Source organism: Pelodiscus sinensis, chromosome 20 (assembly GCF_049634645.1).
Source record: "Pelodiscus sinensis isolate JC-2024 chromosome 20, ASM4963464v1, whole genome shotgun sequence".
Lineage (NCBI taxonomy): Eukaryota > Metazoa > Chordata > Testudines > Trionychidae > Pelodiscus > Pelodiscus sinensis.
In genome coordinates this window covers 23,769,323-23,790,617 of record NC_134730.1, presented here as the reverse complement: position 1 = coordinate 23,790,617, position 21,295 = coordinate 23,769,323, and the positions used below count along the sequence as shown (strand labels likewise).

Sequence of the window (21,295 nt, the reverse complement as noted above, 5' to 3'; positions counted from 1 at the left end):
TTCAGCTGGGGCTGTTTGGGTGGAGAGATCAGTGTGAGAAAGGAGATCAACAGGGGACAGATTTTTCCATTCTGGATCTTTATTTTTGTCCCGGTCCAAGAAATTGACCTAAGAAATCCTGGCCAGGTGACTCTGTCAGCCTCTTAATTCTTAGGGTGCGACCTTGGCATTTCCTCTTTTAAATGGACTAAACCAGGTGGTTGGATTTTTTTGAACTACCCACCAAAGAGAATACCTAATAAGTAAGAGCCTTGCAGATGCCTCTGTCTCAGGTGCCAAAGAGTGATGGCTTCAATTTTTATGGTGTCTTCAAAGGGATCTTGGCTGGTGCATCGGATTCTGGCCAAATCATCTGATCCCAAATGGTCATTCCTATGACTGTGTCATGACACGATTAGCTTGCAGTGCTTTGCCTATTTCATAGAAAAGGGACTTATACTCAGTCATGTGAAATGTTTTTCTTTCCTTTTGCTTTCAGCAATTGTGACCTGAGAATCTCTCACTGTGTTTTTATTTTATTTTTTTCAGTTTTGCCTCCATTTTGGCCTATAAAATTCCTAAGGAAGATGTACAATCACTCTCTCATTCTTTTTCCAAGCTGGAAGAAGGTAAGACTAAATATTTGCCAAGCAAACAATGTAAATGGAAATCATTTTGCCTACCATGCAGCCTGAAATATTCTCCCAGATCCTGTGTACCATGTAACATGACTCCTCCTCAAATCTTCCTTCAAAATTCACTTAGTTTGGTTAGCTTTTTCATGTTAACCTCCACTTCATGATTCCTGCCCTTTCAAACTTTCTTTCCTCGTAAAAGACATGAATGTACATAACCATGCTGTACTCTGTACTTGTGTTCACAATTCAAGGTAAAAAGAACTAAACTGATGCAAATGCATCACGAACATGGTTCAGTTCTCATTTCCATCCGGAAGTACCTAGATCAGATAAATATATTTAATTCTAGAAGGCTCTTCAATCTAGCAGACAAAGGACAAAATAAGCCTCAGTGACTGGAAGTTGAAGCTAGAAAGAATCAAACTGGGTATAAAGTGTGAGGCTGTGTCTACACTACGGGACAAAGTCAAATTAAGATATGCAATTTCAGCTACGTTAATTGCGTAGCTGACGTTGAAGTACCTCAACTCGACTTTTGGTGCTGTCTGCACTGCAGGAAATCGAAGGGAGAACACTCTCCCTTCGACTTCCCTTACTCTTCGTGGAAGCAGGACTATCGGCATCAATCGGAGTGTGCCTGTCAGTTCAAATTAGCTGTCTTCACTAGACCCGCTAATTTGAACCCTGGCAAATTGACAGCGGCAGCTTCTATCTTCTCTGTAGTGTAGACGTACCCTGAATGGTTAGCAGTTAGGGTCATTATCCACTGGAACAGAGTACTAAAGACGTGGTAGATTTTTCATTGTTTAATCTTTAAAGCAGGGGTTCTCAAACTTTGTGATACCACGACCCCCTAAAATGCTAAATGAATGTGTGTGATCCCCACCCTCACTGCCCTGGGTTGCTTCCTCCCCCCTTCTCACCAGACTCCTTGCCCTCCTGGGGATCCTTCAAGACGTTTGCAGTCCTCAACGCCCTTCCCTTCTACAGGCCCCTTCTCTTCGTCTCTTTCACCTCTGTGCCTCTTTCTGTTCTGCAACCCTTTGGTTCCTTCTCTCTCTCTCTCTCTCTCCTCTCCTCCGTCCTCCACTCCTCTCTTGTGTCTCCTCTGCCTCCTCCTCTGACCCCTACGTGCCCTTATTTTTCCTCCAAGCCCTCTGTCCCGACCCAATCCCCCAGTCTACTGCCTGAGAGACCCCGCCCTCTCCCAGCTGGGGAAGCGTTTGGTCACCCAGCAACCGTGCCCCAGCCAGCTCCTTGCATGTCCGCTCCTGTGCCGGCGCTGGCCTCACTCTCCCACCGCCTTGCCTCCTGCTGCAGCTGAGTCATGCACCTGGAGTCCCGCGGTCCTGGCCATGCTGCGTGGCTTGCTGGCAGCTGCCTTCTGCTGCCCTGCTGCTCTTTGCAGCCCGGGAGAGAGGGGTTGCAAGTGAAAAACTGACTCCAGCTGCAACCCCCCTTTAAGTTGCTCACGACCCCCCGAGAGTCGTAACCCACATTTTGAGAAACGCTGCTTTAAAGTCAAAATTGGATGCGTTTCTTAAAGAGATGCTGCTGCAAATTAATTGCCAGATGGTGATTTATGGCTTGTGTTACACAGTACACCATAGATAAACGTAACAGTCCCTTCTTGCCTTAAAATCCAAGAAGCATGTTTTCGTCCATGGTAACCTTGCCTCTCCCTTATGCCCGTCACCAACGCACACATTTTTGTTTGTCTTGGCAATATTGGTTGCATGATCTTTTTGAAAGAAGGCGTTTTTGTGTTTGTCTGAATATTCACTCTCACAGCCCTGCAAGTGAGAACAGACCTCCCTAGGGGTCTGAGAATGACCTTGTTTTAGCATCTCAGGTCAGAATGTCCTGAGCTGAGGGACTAAACTTTTTTTTTTTTTTTTTTGGGTGAGGGGGCAAGGATACCAGGATATGGGCAGGAGGGATCCCAGGGCATCCCAGTGGGAATGGAGAAAGATTATGGTGGTTGTAGTACGATGACCAGACGTCCTGTTTTTAAAGGGACACTTCCATATTCTGATCCTCCTGAAGGTGTCCTGATCTTCTTGAAAACGGGCACATTGTCCCATATTTTCTGTGTCTCATCAGTTCTGATGGGTCCTGCTGCTGGTCAGATCCCTCCTTGCCAGCTGCTCTCCCACCAGCAGTGAGTGAGGGACCAGCGGCTGATGATGCTGGTGGGGCAGCAAAGCTACAATGCAGGGGTCAGCCAATCCCCCTTCTGGTCCAGCCCCTTTTGCGTGCCAGCAATCAGCCAGCAGGGCCCCACCCCACCCCATCCAGTTTTCTTCTGGCACTGACTGCATCCTTTGATGATGAATTGTTATTAAATGCACTTTTTTTTCTAACCCTTTTGACAGCAAAACATGCCTTTAATATCGAGGAATACAACTTTTCTCAAGCAACCTTGGAACAGGTATAGGAAGCAAATTTTATTTCATAGCTGTAAAAAAACAAAATCTGTATATTATGGTTTTATAAGGTAAAATTTTTAAAAGTGCCTAAGTCAGAGCAGAAGGGTCATTTCCAAAACTGACGTAAGTGCTTAAGGACATAAATCCCATTGACTTTCAAAGCAGGATTGTAAGTAGGAGTCACAAACAAAAGGCGTGGAAACGACAGTGATTGGAACAAAGCAATTCCTTGTCTTTAGGAATTATTAAAAACATTCTGTAATGTTTTGTATTTAAAAATTCCACGTCATTTGCCAGTGCAAACTGGATGAATCCATGGATTTATTATGGCCGGCAATCGATAACTCTGCAGTTCGCATTTGATGCAGACTACTTCTTTTGTTGTGCGACAGGCACAAAAATCCTGACTCTCCATCCTGGGGGGTCAATATACCTATTCATTCTGATTAGGGATGTTAAATAGCATGTAATTGAATTGTCGTGTAACCGCATCAAATGTTAGTGGTTACACGACTATTCGACAGTCTCCCGAAGCAGGGCCGGCAGCCAGTGCGCTCTAGCCCCATCCACAGGGAGCTCCCTGCCACCCCACGGCCTTTCTATCAGGAGCAGTGTGGCGTTCGGGAGCCGGTTTAAAAACCAGTTCCCCATACAGACTGGCTCTGCCTGCTGCCCCACCCTGCTGCCTCTAATACAGAGGCAGCAGCACTTGGTGGCAGCAGCCCCTATCTATGGGAGACCAGGGCTCCCCACGGACAAGGGCTGCTCTATGGGATGTGGAGCAGCCTCTGTCCGCAGGGAGCTCAGAGCCTCCACACATAGGGGCTTCTGCTACAGAACAGCCTCTGTCTGCAGCGAGCCTGGGCCTGCCACAGACTTAGGCTGCTCTGTGGCAGCCTCCTTCTCTCCCTCCAACAGAGGCAGCAGCCTGAGGGAAGGGAAGAGTCAGGCAGATCTGATGCTTGTGGGGAGCTGGCTGAAAAGCACCTGCTCCTGCCTCCTCCCCGATACAAAGGCAACAAGGGGTGGGGGGCATGCATGTAGTCAACAGGATTAACAGATAAGCCCAGGCTTATCGGCCAGTCGTGTAGTCGGCCGGTCGTGTAGTTGTCGACCCTAATACATGCATCTGACTAAGTGGCTCTTTGCCCATGAAAGCTTATGCTCCAACACTGAAGTTAGTCTATAAGGTGCCACAGGACTCCTCGACCCTAATACTGATGCAGTAGGTCCCACTTTTGCAATTCATTTCCGTGGATTTTCTCTCATTGGTAGGCGTTCCGATCCTTGCAGTCTGAATCTCTTACACTGAATACACTGTTGACGCCATTTTGGTCTCTTTTTTTTTTAAGGTTTTTGTGGAGCTCGTTAAAGAGCAAGAAGAGGAAGATAACAATTTTGGAACCCTAAACAGCACACTTTGGTGGGAAAGAACCCAGGAAGATAGAGTCATTTTCTGAGCTCTTTAAATACCACAGGATGCAGTAGTTGGACACGGCAGCTCACTTTTGTTTGACTCCTTTTTTCCCTTGTACTGTGTGCTGAGCACTAAGAAAGCAGTTGAGATTGATAAAAGTACCTGCCTTGAAAAACACAAATATCTGGAAACGTTGAGCATGGTTCTCCTTCCTGGCTTTATCTATCAATATTATGCAAGCGTGGGGAGTGTCTTTATTTGTGAAGATTCTCATCACTAGCATATAATTTGTCTGGTTTTGAAAATTTCGGGTCCATTTGCCTTAGTAGGTCTTGTTTTGAAGTGATCATGGTAAATGGCAAGTTAGTTTCTTTATGATTTCCTGTTTATTTCCACCACCCATGCTCTATGCTTCTAGAACAGTAAAGGGCGATCGTGGCTAGTGGAGGGGCCACATGAGTGGCCCTCCTTCATCTCAGTGGGCCACAAGATTGTCATAACCAAGATGGTCTCCCAGGATAGAGGAGTTTTGCTCATTGTGCTTGTGTACCTAGAATGTGTGGGGCATGCTGACTGAAGCGAAGCAGCATTTTCATTGGATGCAGAGGGCACGCACGGCTCCGACGATGTTGCATGCGATCAGCACGCGCCTCGCTTCCCATGTCCTCGCTTGTGCGTGCCACTTCAGTAATACCGGTAGGAAAAATTCTACACGGACGAAAACCGGCAGAATCTGGCAACCCTGCACATGGACGATGGTAAATAAAATGTCTCGTGGGCCCCACGTAGAACCTCGGCAGGTGGCCCACCACTGTTCCAAAAACACCAACCTGGAGCTTGTTCAGCTAGTCGGGATGCGTGTCAGTGCAAGATCGAGTTTTTTCCTTGATTCTCTTCCAAAAGGTTGCTTCCACCAAAGGCAGGGATCCACAGAACCAGGGCAGCAGCACTAGACAAGAGTCAGGGACTTGTCTGAGGTGAAGTAAACATGTACATAGAAAGTGGCTGTTTTAAAGAGGGTCAGTTTTGAGCTTTCACCGTTTACAAGGGTAAGCTTTATCGTCACCTCTCTGCATTAAATTCCACGTCGACGACATTGCTACCCAGACGCCTCACGTAACTGCCTGATTCCAGGATTCATCACTGACTATGGCGCTGATTAATTCAGCCTAAATTGTTTAGATGATACCAAATACCAATATCTATAATTCAGATAACTTGTATGAGGGATGTGAATGAGTAACCGGGTAACCGGTAAGCATCACTCAGTAGAGGGATGCTGTGCTCAGATGTACCTTAACAGGTGATGCTTACTAGGTAATGGTTAATTGGTACCCAGGAGCAGCACCTGCCCCATGGCCTGCTGTGGGTAGAGGCTTGCTCCAGTTCTACTAGCCCCTGCATGGGACTGCCAGCTCCCAGCCCTTGTGGAGGATGGGACCTGGAGTTGGCAGCCCCGCTTAGGGAGCTAAGAGTAGCCAGACTGGAGCTGTCCCTGCCTGCGGGGGAAGGAAGGAGGGAGTCTGCCCCAGCCCACCTAGATTTAACCCACATTACTTTTAACCAGTTAATCAGTTACATGGGATTGGACATCCCTAACTTGTATGTTGGCCTGAAATTCCCCTTGAATCCTGCTGATCAAAATGCTAATGCTCCTGCTTGGTACATATGTTTCAAGTTAACTCTCCTGCCTGCATTATGGATCCTGCTCTGTCACCTCAGTCCTTGAGTTTATTTATTATATCTCGGTTTTAAATTCCTCCTTGTGCTATATGTGGGTTTTAGTATCCACGTGACCATACTTGTTAGACTCTTCTTATCATAACATCCCTCCCGCCTTATGCTGCTTCAGAATGTATAACTTGTGTGTGTTAACCGATCCCTGTTTTTTCCCTTGTTTCTGCCGTTTTCTGGGCTACCACCTCCCCAACTGATCACTAAGCATGAGATCTATAGTATAGTGATGAGGGACACAGCTGTCACTTAACAAACTTGTTTAGAAGAGTCCAGAGCCCCTTTTGCTTGAGTAAAAGTCACAGGGGTGGCGGGGAAGGAAATTCGCCGTTCATCACTAAATAGGGCCCTAAATTATGTAATTAACTTAGCTGGGTATCCACTCAACTTAAAAATGTTTACATGTTAGTATAATATGGTATGTGGTGAACCGTTACACACCTTTTTCATGCAAGTTGGCAGGTGTAACTAATCAAGTTACCTTTGCAAGTTGCATCAATGTATAATGCATGTACTTGTAAGTTTAAATGTGGTTTGCAAAGGCAGATAGGTTCCTTTCATTCTATATTTGTAAAAGCATGAACACCAAATGAGCATATCTTTATGTAACTTACATAAATGTGAGCATTTCTAGTTACGTTCTTTGTTAAAAAAATATTGTTTTGTTGATCACATGTTCTAACACAGTGTTTAAAAGGCAGTTGTTAGGTGCGTTCTTTTTTGTGAGAGACTGAATTAGCAGGCATATGCACCAATACTTTCTTATCTATTTTATAGCGAGAGTAACGAGGCAATACAATATCATGACAGTGCATTCTTATTTAGATCATGCTCATTTTCTCTCACCATAAACCAAAAAGAGTAAGCTCCAAATACAGGTATTGTCTTGTTATAAAAAATGCTTTTGTTTATCTGTCAAAATTGCCTCTGTAAAAGTAATGGTAAGAAAGCCCATGTGTGGGTTTACATCCTCCGATCTGAGGGTAAATATTTATCCTATTTTGTAGTTTCAAAGAAAAAAAAATCTCTGATTTAAAAATGGAAAGAATCAATTTAATCTAATTATCTATTTGATCTGAGCTTTTTAAGACCTACATTCCAGTGGTTGATCAGTTTATTGCATTGTAGAATGTATTAATTGAAATGCAATTTGCAAATATTGTGTATATCTGAAGACACTTGATACATGAGACATATACCGGTTATATATGTTTACTTTAAGATTAGAAAATTCCTATCTTCTTCCTTTCAGAAATGTTCAAAATGCAGAAAACTATGCCAGAAAGCAAAGATTTATGCTCCCAAACTTTGTGAACCATTGGGCAATAATTAATGCAAAATTGAGTGATGGTTGAATTACATAGGTGTAGGCTTCCATTTATCTCCATGCAAGTCTCACAGTTTCCCTAGTGGGCTCAGGAACGAACCGTATATGAATACAGTTTTTGCTTCTTTCTCTGTACATCTAGGATTGCATGGAATTATGTGGATCTTGTTTCCTTACATACTGCACTTAAGCCTGTGCATCAACTTACACCTAGACATCTTGCATGGGGCTACAGTCCCTATGCTCAGTGGGAATGAAGAGGGTACATTACATTTCAGGAGCTTGTATACAGTCAATCTGGTCACTTTAATTAGCCATGGATAGTGAAGGTAATGTAACTCAGTTTTGTGTTGAAATAGAATGATTATCTGCTGAATTCTTTTAAGGCACTGCCTGGGCCAAATTCTGCTCTGTTACACTGATGCAATTCGTTTGCGATTGTTTAATGTATTTAATGTTTATATCGCAGTAGCATCTAGGGACTGATGCCCTAACGTGCCGGGTGCTGTACAAATGTCAACTAAATGAAAATTCCTTCCCTTAAAGTTTACTACTGACCTAAATCAATTGATTGAATTGCAGTGACAGAGTAGAAGTTTGTTCAATTTAATAATAGTTTCTCTGTATTTATAACAAAGATGAGGCAGATAATAATAGTTACCTAAAGCTTATGTGAATGTGCTAATTATTCCATTTATCCAACAGATTTGTTTTACTCTGGTACTTTCTTTATGGGGATATTTCCTCTGATTACATATCTACTGAACTCACCTTCCATTGCTTACACTCATAAGGCATGATCCAAAACCCATTAAGTCGATATAGCAGGAGCCTTTCCATTGACTGCAGTAGGCCTAAGATCAGGATCATGCCCCTTGTATTGCATTGTCTGTGAGGGAATAATAACCCACACTACACATTCATTATGTGAATAAAAAGTAATGTGTATGCCTTATATTTTGCCAACACACTAATAATTTGTTTTGCTTTTGATCATCTGACAGTTAAACACTTATATAGACTCACTTTACTTTTCTATAATCATTTGTTAGTGTTTGCAGTCTTATTTGGTTATTATGCAAAATCTGAATCCTTGTTTCATTTATTTCACATTCAGATAGTGTGAACGCTCACACACTGGCATATTCAATGTGTATGCGTTGCTAGTAGCAGACATCATAGCTTCAGAAAAACACAGTTGGCCAAAAGGTTTGAAAAACTTAAACATAACATTGAATTTTTTCTCTCTCAAAAGGCTCATAGAGAATAGAGAATAGGAAGATCATCTAGCCTCCTGCCTTTGGGGCAAGTTGAACCTTTGTCTTACTCCAGAATCAAATCCATTCCAGATTTGACAGTTTAAATTTGTTTATCCATCTTGATAAACTTATACGTGCCCTTCAGCTCATAGAGTTTAACAATATTATTCTTCATGTTGAGGTGCTCCAAACTGTAGAGTACACCCTCTGGTCTTATTTTGCCCAATCTCTAAACTCATGTCATTTTGGTCACTTCTGCTTTCCACTGTGTTCAGAATGACTCCAACACGGTGTAATCTGTTTTATCAGTGTACAGTTTGCTCTTTCCTCTGATGTATGAAAATACTGTGTTTGCTAGGTTCTGATAATCTGTAATACTTGAAGCCTCTTTGCAGTTTGATTCTCTATCACATATAATTCCTTTGTAGCTACAGCCACAGAGTTTTGCATTCTTTCATAATCGTCAGGTAACATTGTTTCGACTTTTCTAATACAGGTTGAACCTCTCTAGTCTGGCACTTGACTGGTGTATAGCCAGAGAATTTGCCGAACTACAGGAAGTCAATATTATCTAGCAGCGTTTTCAACACTTCCACTGCTTACTGGACTCTTAGAAAACATTTAGAGGTAAAGTAGAGCTAACTAACAGCACAGAACACTGTGAGCCAGGACCGGTGGCTGTGAACAAACTTTGTGGGACTGTGGGAAAGTTGGCCACGCCCATGATAAGTGGACATATGGCTCACTAACATCATGCCGGACCACAAATGTTGCCAGACCAGAGAGTGCTGGACAAGAGAGGTTCAACCTGTACGGTTTGATTTTCTGATAAGTTTGTAATGAACTTTTCTAATGATCCATATCAAAGACTTCATTAAAATCTAGAAGTAATATACCCAGAAGTATTCTAATCTACACTGCAGTGACCCCATTGATGGTTACTCTTGAATTCAGAGAGATGTAAGTCAGAGCATAATTTGCCCCATTGAGTCCACTACATATTTAGTGTCTAATAGATCCCAAAACAGATAATTATGTGGAAGTTCAAATATATTGGAAGTACAATGAAAGACAATTAATAACAGCTTAAAGTTTTAGCACTGAAATATTACATTTGTGCTCTGTGGCTTTTCTTGGTATTTAGGTATAAATAATCAACTGAACTCAAACTATATGTTAGAGAGAGGTAATACACATCCTGGGAAGTGACAATGGAACCGGATGTCAGGTAGTTGTGGGTTCCAGGTCTGGCACTGATTAACACTGTGTGAAGTTGGGCAAGTAACTTAATTCCCCTCTCTGTGACACGGGTCTAATAATACTTATCTACCTCACAGAGATGATGTGAGGATCAATTAGTTAAAAGTGTATACAAAACTTTTGAAGATAAAAATGCTGTAGCAGTATTATAAGGATGTATTTTTGTATTGGAGTTCTAATAATTCAAATTTTGTTCACGTTACCATGAGAAATCCCTATTTAAAATATATTGTACAGTTGCAGTTTTACATGAGGTGTATAATATTCTTTAGAAGCAAGAATATAAGATTATTTTTATTTAAACATTGTTGGCATTCTGTTAATGCACATCCTGAGATCAGTCATCTGCTTTCTTGGGCATTTCTGTTGTCTAATTTTGTATGTATGTTTATTTTTCTTTTAGCACGTAGCTATTTTTTTTCCCAAAAGAAAGATGCGGTTGAAATAAAGATGGATTGCTGATGCTCACACTTTAGAGTATATCTGTTTTCCGCCATGCTAAATGTAAGGAATAATCGGTAAAATATTCAGACGCGCCAAAATGACTTCAGAGCATCAGTCTTGTTCATCTTCAATTGAACATAGTCTCCTAAGTCACTAAGGACCATGACAATGAAGTTGTATGGGGGTATAGGTGATACATTCAGCTATTAGTTCTAGTAGCTGGAAAGTTTATGCCTTCATGTCCTAAAGCAAATTTTTCACTTTTTTTGGCCATTTGCTTAACACTCATGAAAAGTGCTGGACACCTCTATAAATTGAGGTCCTGTAGCCACAGAACACATAGGGCACATCTGCACAGTAGAGCTAAACTCAGTTACTCGACTTGTGCTATGCTAATTGCGTAGCTTATTTCTAGCTTATTTATAACTTATTTCGACTTTTGGCGCTATCTACTCCGCAGTTATTTTGAGATAGGGAAGCCAGAGGAAATGTGCGCTTACTCCTCATACAGTGAGGGTTACAGGTGTTGAAGAAAGAAGCCCATTATCTCAAATTTATTTCGAAATAACAGGCTTGCTGTGTAGACACGCACTACATTATTTCGGAATAACTGACGTTATTAGCTGACGTTATTCCAAAGTAATGCTGCTGTGTAGACATAGCCATACATTAAAGGCAGCAGCAACTCAAGTTGCTCCATATTGTCTGGCTAGTGATCTGAAATGTTAAAGGATCACCTCCGGGAGAGAGACTGCATGACTTGGGCAAGTAGAAAGGCTGTAGGGTATGTACTAGACCAGGAGTTCTTAACCTTTTTACCTTCACACCTCCCCTGAAAGTGAACCTCATGTTCACACACCCCTGGGAGCCATTTTGTGCACAGCCTAGCCCCGCCCCCTCACCTGACAGGAAGCTAAGGGGTGTGGCTAGGGCTATAAGAACTCTGCTAGGAAGCTCAGTCGGGGCCCAGCCTCTGAGGGAGACAGGCCCGCCCAGAGCTCCTGGCTGACAAGGCTGAGACCTGGCCTGGGCCTCCCACAGCTATCAGAGGTTGTTGCCCAAAGTTGTGTGGTGATATGAAACCTGATTCTCCCCTGCCTTGCACTTCATGCAGTTATTACATCTTTTAAGGTGGATGTTTTACACGCCCTGTAAGTCAGGACGTGAGTGGAATTACATCCGTGTAAAACTGGATTAAATGAGAGAAGAATTAGGCTTTTGTTCAATCGCTTTTCCCACAGGAAGAGGATGAGTAAAGGGTTCTGTAGCAGGCTTAAAAATGCAAACCTAAATAAACTGAACTAGCATTATCAGTAAATGCATAGCTACACATGTGTGTCCTGAGTTTTACTTCAGGAGTTAAGAGCCAACCAATAGCAGTTGGATTTTTTCTCCTGAGTGGGAGAAGGAAAACTGAACGCATTAAAATAATCCAAAGTACATTTTCAACTACTAAGGTGGTAATGGTTGTGAATTTTAAAGAAGTCCTTTTAAACCGGTGGTCTCCAACCTTTTTACACACATGGGCTATGTCTACACTGGCCCCTTTTCCGAAAGGGGCATGCTAATTTTGCAGGTCGTAATAGGGAAATCCGCGGGGGATTTAAATATCCCCCGTGGCATTTAAATAAAAATGTCCGCCGCTTTTTTCCGGCTTTTAGAAAAGCCGGAAAAGAGCGTCTACACTGGCCCCGATCCTCTGGGAAAAAAGCCCTTTTCCAGAGGATCTCTTATTCCTACTTCAAAGTAGGCTTTTTTCCGGAGGATCGGGGCCAGTGTAGACGCTCTTTTCCGGCTTTTCTAAAAGCCGGAAAAAAGCGGCGGACATTTTTATTTAAATGCCGCGGGGGATATTTAAATCCCCCGTGGATTTCCCTATTACGACCTGTAAAATTAGCATGCCCCTTTCGGAAAAGGGGCCAGTGTAGACATAGCCACCGTCACTTTTTGGATTTAAGATTAACCCAGAATCTACCAGCACAATTGAGGTAATGGATTTCAGGAAGGCAGATTTTGATAAGCTCAGAGAACTTGTAGGTAAGGTCCCATGGGAAGCAAGACTGAAGGGAAAAACAACTGAGGAGAGTTGGAAGTAGTTCAAAGGGACGTTGTTAAGGGCCCAAAAGCAAACAATTCCGCTGTGTAGGAAAGATAGAAAATATGGCAAAAGACCAGCTTGGCTTAACAAGGAGATCTTGCATGATCTCAAAATAAAAAAGGAGTCATATAAAAAATGGAAACTAGGACAACTAACAAAGGATGAATATAGGCAAGCAACACGGGAATGCAGGGGCAAGATTAGAAAGGCAAAGGCACAAAATGAGATCAAACTAGCTACAGGCATAAAGGGAAACAAGAAGACCTTTTATAAATACATTAAAAGGAAGAGGAAGACCAAGGACAGGGTAGGCCCACTGCTTAGTGAGGAGGGAGAAGCAGTAACAGGGAACTTGGAAATGGCGGAGATGCTCAATGACTTCTTTGTTTCGGTCTTCACCGAGAAGTCTGGAGGTGTGCCTAACGTAGTGAATACAAGCAGAGAGAGGGTAAGTTTAGAAGATAGGATACACAAAGAACAAGTTAAAAATCACTTAGGAAAGTTAGATGTCAGCAAGTCACCAGGTCCTGATGAAATGCATCCCAGGATACTCAAGGAGCTGATAGAGGAGGTATCTGAGCCTTTAGCTATGATTTTTGAAAAATCATGGCAGACAGGGGAGATTCCAGAAGACTGGAAAAGGGCAAATATTGTGCCCATCTATAAAAAGGGGAATAAGAACAACCCAGGAAACTACAGACCAGTCAGTTTAACGTCTGTCCCAGGGAAGATAATGGAGCAGGTAATTAAGGAAATCATATGCAAACACTTGGAAGGTAATAAAGTGATAGGGAATAGCCAGCATGGGTTTGTGAAGAACAAGTCATGCCAACCTAATCTGATAGCTTTCTTTGATAAGATAACGAGCCTTGTGGATAAGGGAGAAGCGGTGGATGTCATATACCTAGACTTTAGTAAGGCATTTGATACGGTCTCACATGATATTCTTATTGATAAACTAGGCAAATATAACTTAGATAGGGCCACGATAAGGTGGGTGCATAATTGGCTGGATAACCGTAGTCAGAGAGTTGTTGTTAACGGTTCTAAATCCTGCTGGAAAGGGATAACAAGTGGAGTTCCGCAAGGGTCTGTTTTGGGACCCGTACTGTTCAATATCTTCATCAATGATGTAGATATTGGGATAGAGAGTATGCTTATTAAGTTTGCAGATGATACCAAACTGGGTGGGGTTGCAACTTCTTTGGAGGATAGGGACATAATTCAAAATGACCGTAGCAAGTTAGAGAAATGGTCAGAGGTAAACAGGATGAGGTTTAATAAAGAGAAATGCAAAGTGCTCCACTTAGGAAGGAACAATCAGTTCCATACATACAAGATGGGAAGCGACTGTCTAGGAAGGAGCATGGCGGAAAGGGATCTAGGGGTCATAGTGGACCACAAGTTGAATATGAGTCAACAGTGTGATGCTGTTGCAAAAAAAGCAAATATGATTCTAGGTTGTATCAACAGGTGTGTTGTAAGCAAAACTCGTGAAGTCATTCTGCCGCTCTACTCTGCACTAGTTAGGCCTCAGCTGGAGTACTGTGTCCAGTTCTGGGCGCCACATTTCAAGAAAGATGTGGAGAAATTGGAAAGGGTACAGAGAAGAGCGACAAGAATGATTAAAGGTCTAGAGAACATGACCTATGAAGCCAGGCTTCATGAACTGGGCTTGTTTAGTTTGGAAAAAAGAAGATTAAGGGGGGACATGATAGCGGTTTTCAAATATCTAAAAGGGTGTCACAAGGAGGAAGGAGAAAATTTGTTCCTCTTGGTTTCTGAGGACAGGACAAGGAGTAATGGGTTTAAAGTGCAGCAGGGGAGGTTTAGATTGGACATTAGGAAAAAATTCCTAACTGTCAGGGTGGTCAAATATTGGAATAAATTGCCAAGGGAGGTGGTGGAATCTCCCTCTCTGGAGATATTTAAGAACAGGTTAGATAGACATCTGTCAGGGATGGTGTAGACGGAGCTTGGTCCTGCCTTGAGGGCGGGGGGCTGGACTCGATGACCTCTTGAGGTCCCTTCCAGTCCTATTATTCTATGATTCTATGATTCTACCCTGCCCCTTCCCTGAGGCCCTGACCTAGTCACTCAATCCCCCCCCCCCTCACACTTCCATCACGCTGGGGCCAAAGGGTCTGGAGTGTGGGAGGGGGGCTACAAGCTGAGACTGGGGCAGAGGGCTGTAGTTCAGGTGGGGGCGAAGGAGTTTAGGTGCAGGAAGGGGTTCTAGGCTGAGGCCGGGGATGACGGTGTGTGGGAGGAGGTGACGGGGCAGGCTCTGGGAGGGAGTCTTGGTGTGAGCTGTGGCTGGGGGTTGCAGTCTAAGGGAGCAGGTGAGGTTCAGGCTCTGGCTGGGAATGGCTTACTACAAGTGATTCCTGGTTGGTGACACAGCTGGGCTAAGGTAGGCTGCCTGCCTGCCCTGGCCCTGTGGGCATATTCCTGCCTCAGGCCATGGGGGCAGGGGGAATGGGTCTCTATGTACTGCCACATGCACTACCCCTAGTGGACCCAACCATCTCTGTGGTCCTCCAGGCTGTGAAAGGAAGGTATTGAGGCCTACCCAGAATATGTCAAATGAGCACCAGTTTAATTGTAAGTGTAAAGGAAAGGCAGCGTTGTGAGATACAGGAGATAAAAATAAAGACAAAATTTGATTGAATGACCAACAATAACCCCGCTTTTAGGGAAGTAAGTAACTCAGACAGCAGTGTGCAACAAAGTGCTGATTACCCCAAATGGAGCAGATGAAAGTTTTTGTAAGGGCAGAATGAGACTACAAAAATCTAACGTCAGCAATTGTCAGGCGAGTGGAGGAGTACCAAAATACCGAAACAGGGTATATAAGGTTGGCTAAAACAGACCAAGAGCGGGCGGGTTGCGAATCCAAAAAGCTAGGTCTGATCAACCAGAGCTCCCTCCCCGGCGCTGAATCTCGCTGCCGCACATAAGCTCCAAAAGGGGAACAAATAAACTCTGAAAGGGGAACAACACTGGTCACAAGTGGCAACGAAAAATCCAAAGAAAGGAAAAACATAAAGAAAAGAATATCTCCTGAATCGAAGCAATGCTTCTGTCTTTCTTAACGTGAGTATTATATATTTGTTAACTCCATAAATTGTTTAAAGGTAAATCAGGAGAGTATATCTGTAGGAGAAGTTATTATTTCTTGTTTTTTTTTTAATCTGTACTGTTTTTCTACTTTTTCTTTGACTATTCTATTGTCTTAAAAGAATCAAAAATAGTGAATTGATTTCAATGGAAAATTAATTATAAAGTAAATAGAAAAAATAAAAAATCTTTGTTTGACCCTAAAAAAAAGTATTCCTCTGTTTGTGGTTTCAAATCCTTTAAAGAACCAAATCCTGTTACCGAAACAGGCAAGGGGAGGGAAGGCGCCCAACTCTGCCCTCCTAGAAGGGATGGGGTCATGTGCAGACAGGACCAGACTGAGGGCAGGCAGCCAGTGCAGCGCCCTGCCCCGCCATTCCCCCCCACCCTTAGCACTGCCTAGAAGATGTGGCACGGGGCCCTGACAGAAATTTAAAGAGCCCAAGGCTCTGGCTGCTGCCACTGTTACTTCACCCATGGGAGGTAACCGGACACGTCTGGATCACCAGACCTTGGGGCAATTGCCCTCCTTGGGTGCCCCCACAACTCCCATTGGCTGCCGTTCCCAGCCATTGGGAGCTGCAGAGTCAGCGTTAGGGGCAGTGTGCAAAGCCCTCGCCCTCTTTGGGGCCACACAGACATGCTAGCTGCTTCCGAGAGAGGTGTGGGGCCGGACAGGGAGTCGACCAACCTTAGCCCCGCTGCGCTGCTGGACTTTTAGTGACCGGAGATCACAGTCACCGGCAGAGGTTCCAGGATCCTTCCTTCACCCTCTACCAGTTGGTGACAATCGTTTTAAACCAATGAAAGGCAAATGGCCACAGGATGGCAGTACAGTGCAAAAAATGAAAATTCTACCCCATGGGTTCGGACAACTAAGGACAGCACTCAAGGTGCAAAAACCTTTTGCAGCTGTGACTGAGGTAGCTAGATTTGAAAAATGTCGAGTTCATGTAGACGACAGCAACAGCAACAAAAATCAGTGAAACAAAGACCAAAAATGTCAACATAAATTAGTATCACTTGATATAATTCGCATATGAGTATGTTAGACTAACATTTAAGTATCACAGCGTTCTTCCATAGCTTCATGGGGAGGATTCTGTGCAGAGTTGTTGACTAGAGACCCACGACTTGAACTCGAGTCTGACTTAAGTTGCCTAGGTGGCTCAACTTGAGACTCAACTTGGTTTCATTGTTTGTGACTTGAGACTCAACTTGAGACTTGCTAATTTTGTTAAATCGACTTGGTGAAAAAATTGTCCGAAAATGCCGATATTGATGGCTTGTACAAAAATGACTTGACATTTTTAAAATTAAGACTTGAGACTCGACTTTGACTTGACAATGACGACTCGAAGACAACACTGGTTCTGTGTGTAAGTTTTCCTAAATTTGAACTAAGTTTCCATCATCTGTCTTCAAAAGTTGAAGGATCACACCATGTTGTGCAGAGTCCATTTGAGGTGTAGGGTGTATCCTGTACAATTAGTAACACACTCCTTATGAAAGCATTGTGATGAGATGCCTCACATGTTGATCAACTGAATTATGTCACAATAGCTGTTAATGCATTTGAAAATAAACACTACATGTTGATACATTGTATGTCATCCTGCTGCCATGGAAATCAACATGAAAGGTCCCATTCAGTTAGACGCAAAATCAAGTGGTTTTTTAAATGGGAAAATCTTATAATTTATTTTTAATTTAAGTTTTTTTTAATCTTTAAGGTTTGATCCCTGCTGGTTTTTCAATATGTAATTGTAACAGAGCTGTACGTTTCCACATATGTTGGCTTAAAATGTTGATGCTAGAAGAGGATCCTCATTCTACATAAAATCTTCTAAGGTCGGGAAATTGAAAATAAATGTGAATGCAGGATGTTTTCCCAAACTACTTCGCGTCATTTGCAGTCTGACGTTTAGTTACACATAGGGTGGTTACTGAAAAACTTGGCAGAGAAGTTATAATTGCTGTTATTGATTTGGTACTAAGGGGTTGGAAGGAGAGAATTTCAAAATAATAATCAGATGACAGTGCTGTTATCCCAAGGAGATGTCTTATATCCACAATTGTATGGAAAGTTGTGCAAATTCCAGATACTGTCCTGGGATTGAAATTTTATGAATGATGCAGTCTAATGATGATGGGCTTCATTATTTCTCTGGCTTTGGGGTCCATAATATCTCTTGGTAAAGTAAGAGAAAAACAAGAAAACATTTCTAGGGACAGGTGTTTGTTGCAGGATTACACAAAATCCGAACAACAGACTGTTTGTGCAGGTGCTGATGAAGGGAAAAAATGCAGCTGCCTCTAACTCAGAGAACAAAACTGATTTCCTGAGCCACTGACCTCGAGAGAGTCCTCTATCTGGTCAAACCTTACTGTGAGAGAACATCTGGAGATTTGTGCTGCTGGGGAAGGGGTGAGGGAAGAGGAAGCTGCCGCTGCAATGAATCGGTACAAAGACAAAACAACACCAGTTAGAGTTGCGTATTTCAGAAGAGAGAGGGAGCGAGAAAGCAAAACTTCACTGAAAACCAGGTGCTGCCTCTTCACTGAGCTCTCCTGAATGACTCTAAATCCCTCAATGGAGGCCAACTTCCCCCACAAACACTGGGAGGTAAATGGAAACTGCTCCTTCCATTGTCCTGTCTCATGGGACAAGATGTGCCCATTATCAAACCATGAAATGTTCCTTTTATGATTTCTTTCCCCCTCTGCAATCAATTAGGAAAGTGCCAAAGCTTCAGGAGTGTTTTAAAAAAGCAGTTGGCAAATTATTGGCTGGGATAACGCAATAGGGGTTCTTCTGTAGAACATTGGGCCAAATTGTGCTCCCGTTCACACCAGTGCTGTGTCTGAAGTAACTCCCCTCAAACCTGTGGAATTGCTCTGGCATGAAAGGGGAACAGAATATGGCCTTTCATGCACTAACGTGATTTTTCATTTCAGCCATGGTGAAATCTCTATTTTAGAGCAAAACTTCAAGTTGCATCTTGTGAATTATCTTCAGGAAAGTATTATGGCAAGCTTCACAGAATCCGTGAAGGGTTAAGTTAGGCCTTTGTGTATACTTACATGGAGATCCGCACTCCAGTGATCAATCTTCTGGGATTTGATTTAGTGGGTCTAGTAAGGGCCTGCTAAATCAAACACTGATAGCACCCCTGTTGATGCTGGTACTCCATGAGGTCGAGTGGAGTAAGGGAAGTTGATGGGAGAGTTTCTCCCATTGACCTCCTGCAGAGAGGAAGCCAGAGAAATTTGATTTAAGATAGGTTCACAACAGCTACGCAATTCTCGTAGCTGGAGTTGCATATTTTAAATCGAATTTCTCATGTAGTGTAGATTTGGCCTTGTTCAGAACAGAAGACAGAATTTGACGCCCAGTGGTTTTCCTCCAATTTAGTTGTGTTTTGTACTGAGTGTGTTGGGTAATCTACTCTACTCTTGGATGAAGCATCAGTGGGAATGGATGCTAAAAGACCAATGCCATATGTGGTGAGTAATGCTTTCAACTGGAGACCTAAATCAATTCAATATCTAAGAAGATTAGAGTTTTAGGCCACCCACAGAACTGGCCATGCTCTCGTTAGTGCAATAATCACTACACAGCCAAACAGCCTACCCCCTAGAGAGCAATACATCAGTATTTTGCCTCCTGCCAGATGGTTGGGTAGGAAGAAAGGATCGTTGTGTCTACTCCTTAAACTTTACTCACCCATGCAAGGACATTACTACTTAACCCTTGGAATTAGAGCTAATGAATCATAGAACTGGAAGGGACCTCAAGAGGTCAAGTCCTGTGCCCTGCCCTAAGCTTCATTGAAAATTCTGAGGAAGATTCTTCTGCAAACCAGTCAGAACCTGCAATAGAGTCTCGGGCTCAGATTTTGCTCTTATTTTTTTTCTGAACTGGTTAACGTGTTGTTCATACGTGGCTCCCATTACTTGACCACTGAAACGATGCTGTTCTGATGCCGGCAAGGCAAATTTAAACTCGTGTCCACTATTGTTGAGGCAAAGGAAACAATTAAAAACTGCCTGGTCTAATGAAGCCAGCCTATAAAATTGTATAGAGAATGGATTTCAGTCATGGATGGAAATGTTCTTGGTTTCATAGAATCATAGAACCATAGAGCTGGAAGAGACCTCAGAAGGATATCAGGCCCAGCCCCCTGCTGTAGGCAGGACCAATCCCAACTAAATCAACCCAGCCAGGGCTTTGTCAAGCCGAGACTTAAACACCTCTAGGGATGGAGACTCCACTACTTCCCTAGGTAACCCATTCCAGTGCTTCACCACCCTCCAAGTGAAATAGTTTTTCCTAATCTCCAACCTGGACCTCTCCCACCGCAACTTGAGACCATTGCTCCTTGTTCTGCCGTCTGTCACTACTGAGAACAGCCTCTCTCCATCCTCTTTGGAACCTTCCTTCAGGAAGTTGAGGGCTGCTATCAAATCCCCCGTCACTCAATTGGGAATTGAAGTAAAAATTCTCAACTTCCTGTTTGTCTTTTACTTCTCTAGAGGGAAGTGACTACACGCTGGTCCATGCCAACAGTTGGAATTCAGCCTTTAAGGTTCATCTATATTTTGTGTCAATTTAATAAAAACAGGAGTCTGCATTCAGATATGGCCATTTAACAGATCCTGTTTGTTTCATTACTGTCTTAATGGATGTCTAGACTGCAGAGCTTTTCAGAATACCAGAAGTGTCCTAGAAAAGCTCTGCCGTGTCCAAGGAATGCGTCTGCTTTTCCAAAGTTTTTTTCAGAAAAGCAGACCTTTTTTTGGCCTCCCTGTAAACTGCGTTCTACAAGGAAGAAGGGATGTTCCAAAAGAGGCTTTCTCCCCCCACCCCCGAAGTTTGGCCCAGTGTAGATGGGCCAATTGTCGGAAAAGCCTCTTTTGGAAGAAAAGCGGGAAAAGATACACAAATTGCCAGTGGAGTCATGAGACTGTGTTTAGCTTCCCTAAGAAACTACTCTGGGGTTTTAACTACATTATCACTGCTAATTAATATGTCTGAGCTAGTTTCAGGTAAACAGAATTGCCTTACTCTGTTCATTTCCTGGTCTAATAGAATAATTAGGGATTTCAGTGCTGATGGAGATGGCATGCACCTTACATATGCAACTCAGTCTGGATTTTGAGCTGACCCTTGTCCTGCAAACTGATTGCTCCCATCTGCAGGTGTCCAGCTGCAGAAACCCTGCCTCAGTTTCCCTAGCATCATCTTTGGCCTACGTCAGGTCATAAGAGTGACCTGCCCCCCGCAGCGACCTTTCACAGAGTCCATCGCAACTTCAGTAACTACTCCATCCTCAGCAGGTGCATTTCAGCCACTCAAGTCTGTCGTCCTCACCCTAATCTACTGTGCCTCCATCAACCTACCGGCCCTGGGGGTAGCACATTCCGTACTCGGGGGTCAGCCAAGCTGCAGTTTGTCAGAGCCCTCGTCTCTCATCAAACTTGCCACTTGCCCCTGGATGACCCTGTCTGTTCTCCTTCTCTTCCACCTTTTCAGGTCCTGTGCCTGGCGTAAGAGGCAGGGCAGGTGTATGCTGGGATAGGCTCCCTG

The 21,295-nt window shown here is 43.4% G+C and overlaps 1 protein-coding gene across 6 annotated transcripts in view; it reads left to right on the top strand.

Moving 5' to 3' along the window:
* Window positions 1–10,513, top strand: part of ABCA5 (ATP binding cassette subfamily A member 5) — a 127,723-nt gene extending 117,210 nt beyond the window's left edge. For all 6 annotated transcript variants that reach the window (XM_075903998.1, XM_075903997.1, XM_075903999.1 and 3 more), the window contains 3 exons: window positions 529–608; window positions 2,993–3,048; window positions 4,399–10,513. In XM_075903998.1, coding sequence (XP_075760113.1) covers window positions 529–608; window positions 2,993–3,048; window positions 4,399–4,506 — 244 coding nt within the window. In that variant the 3' untranslated portion in view covers window positions 4,507–10,513. The remainder of the gene's footprint in view (window positions 1–528; window positions 609–2,992; window positions 3,049–4,398) is intronic.
* The last annotated feature ends 10,782 nt before the right edge of the window (window positions 10,514–21,295 follow it).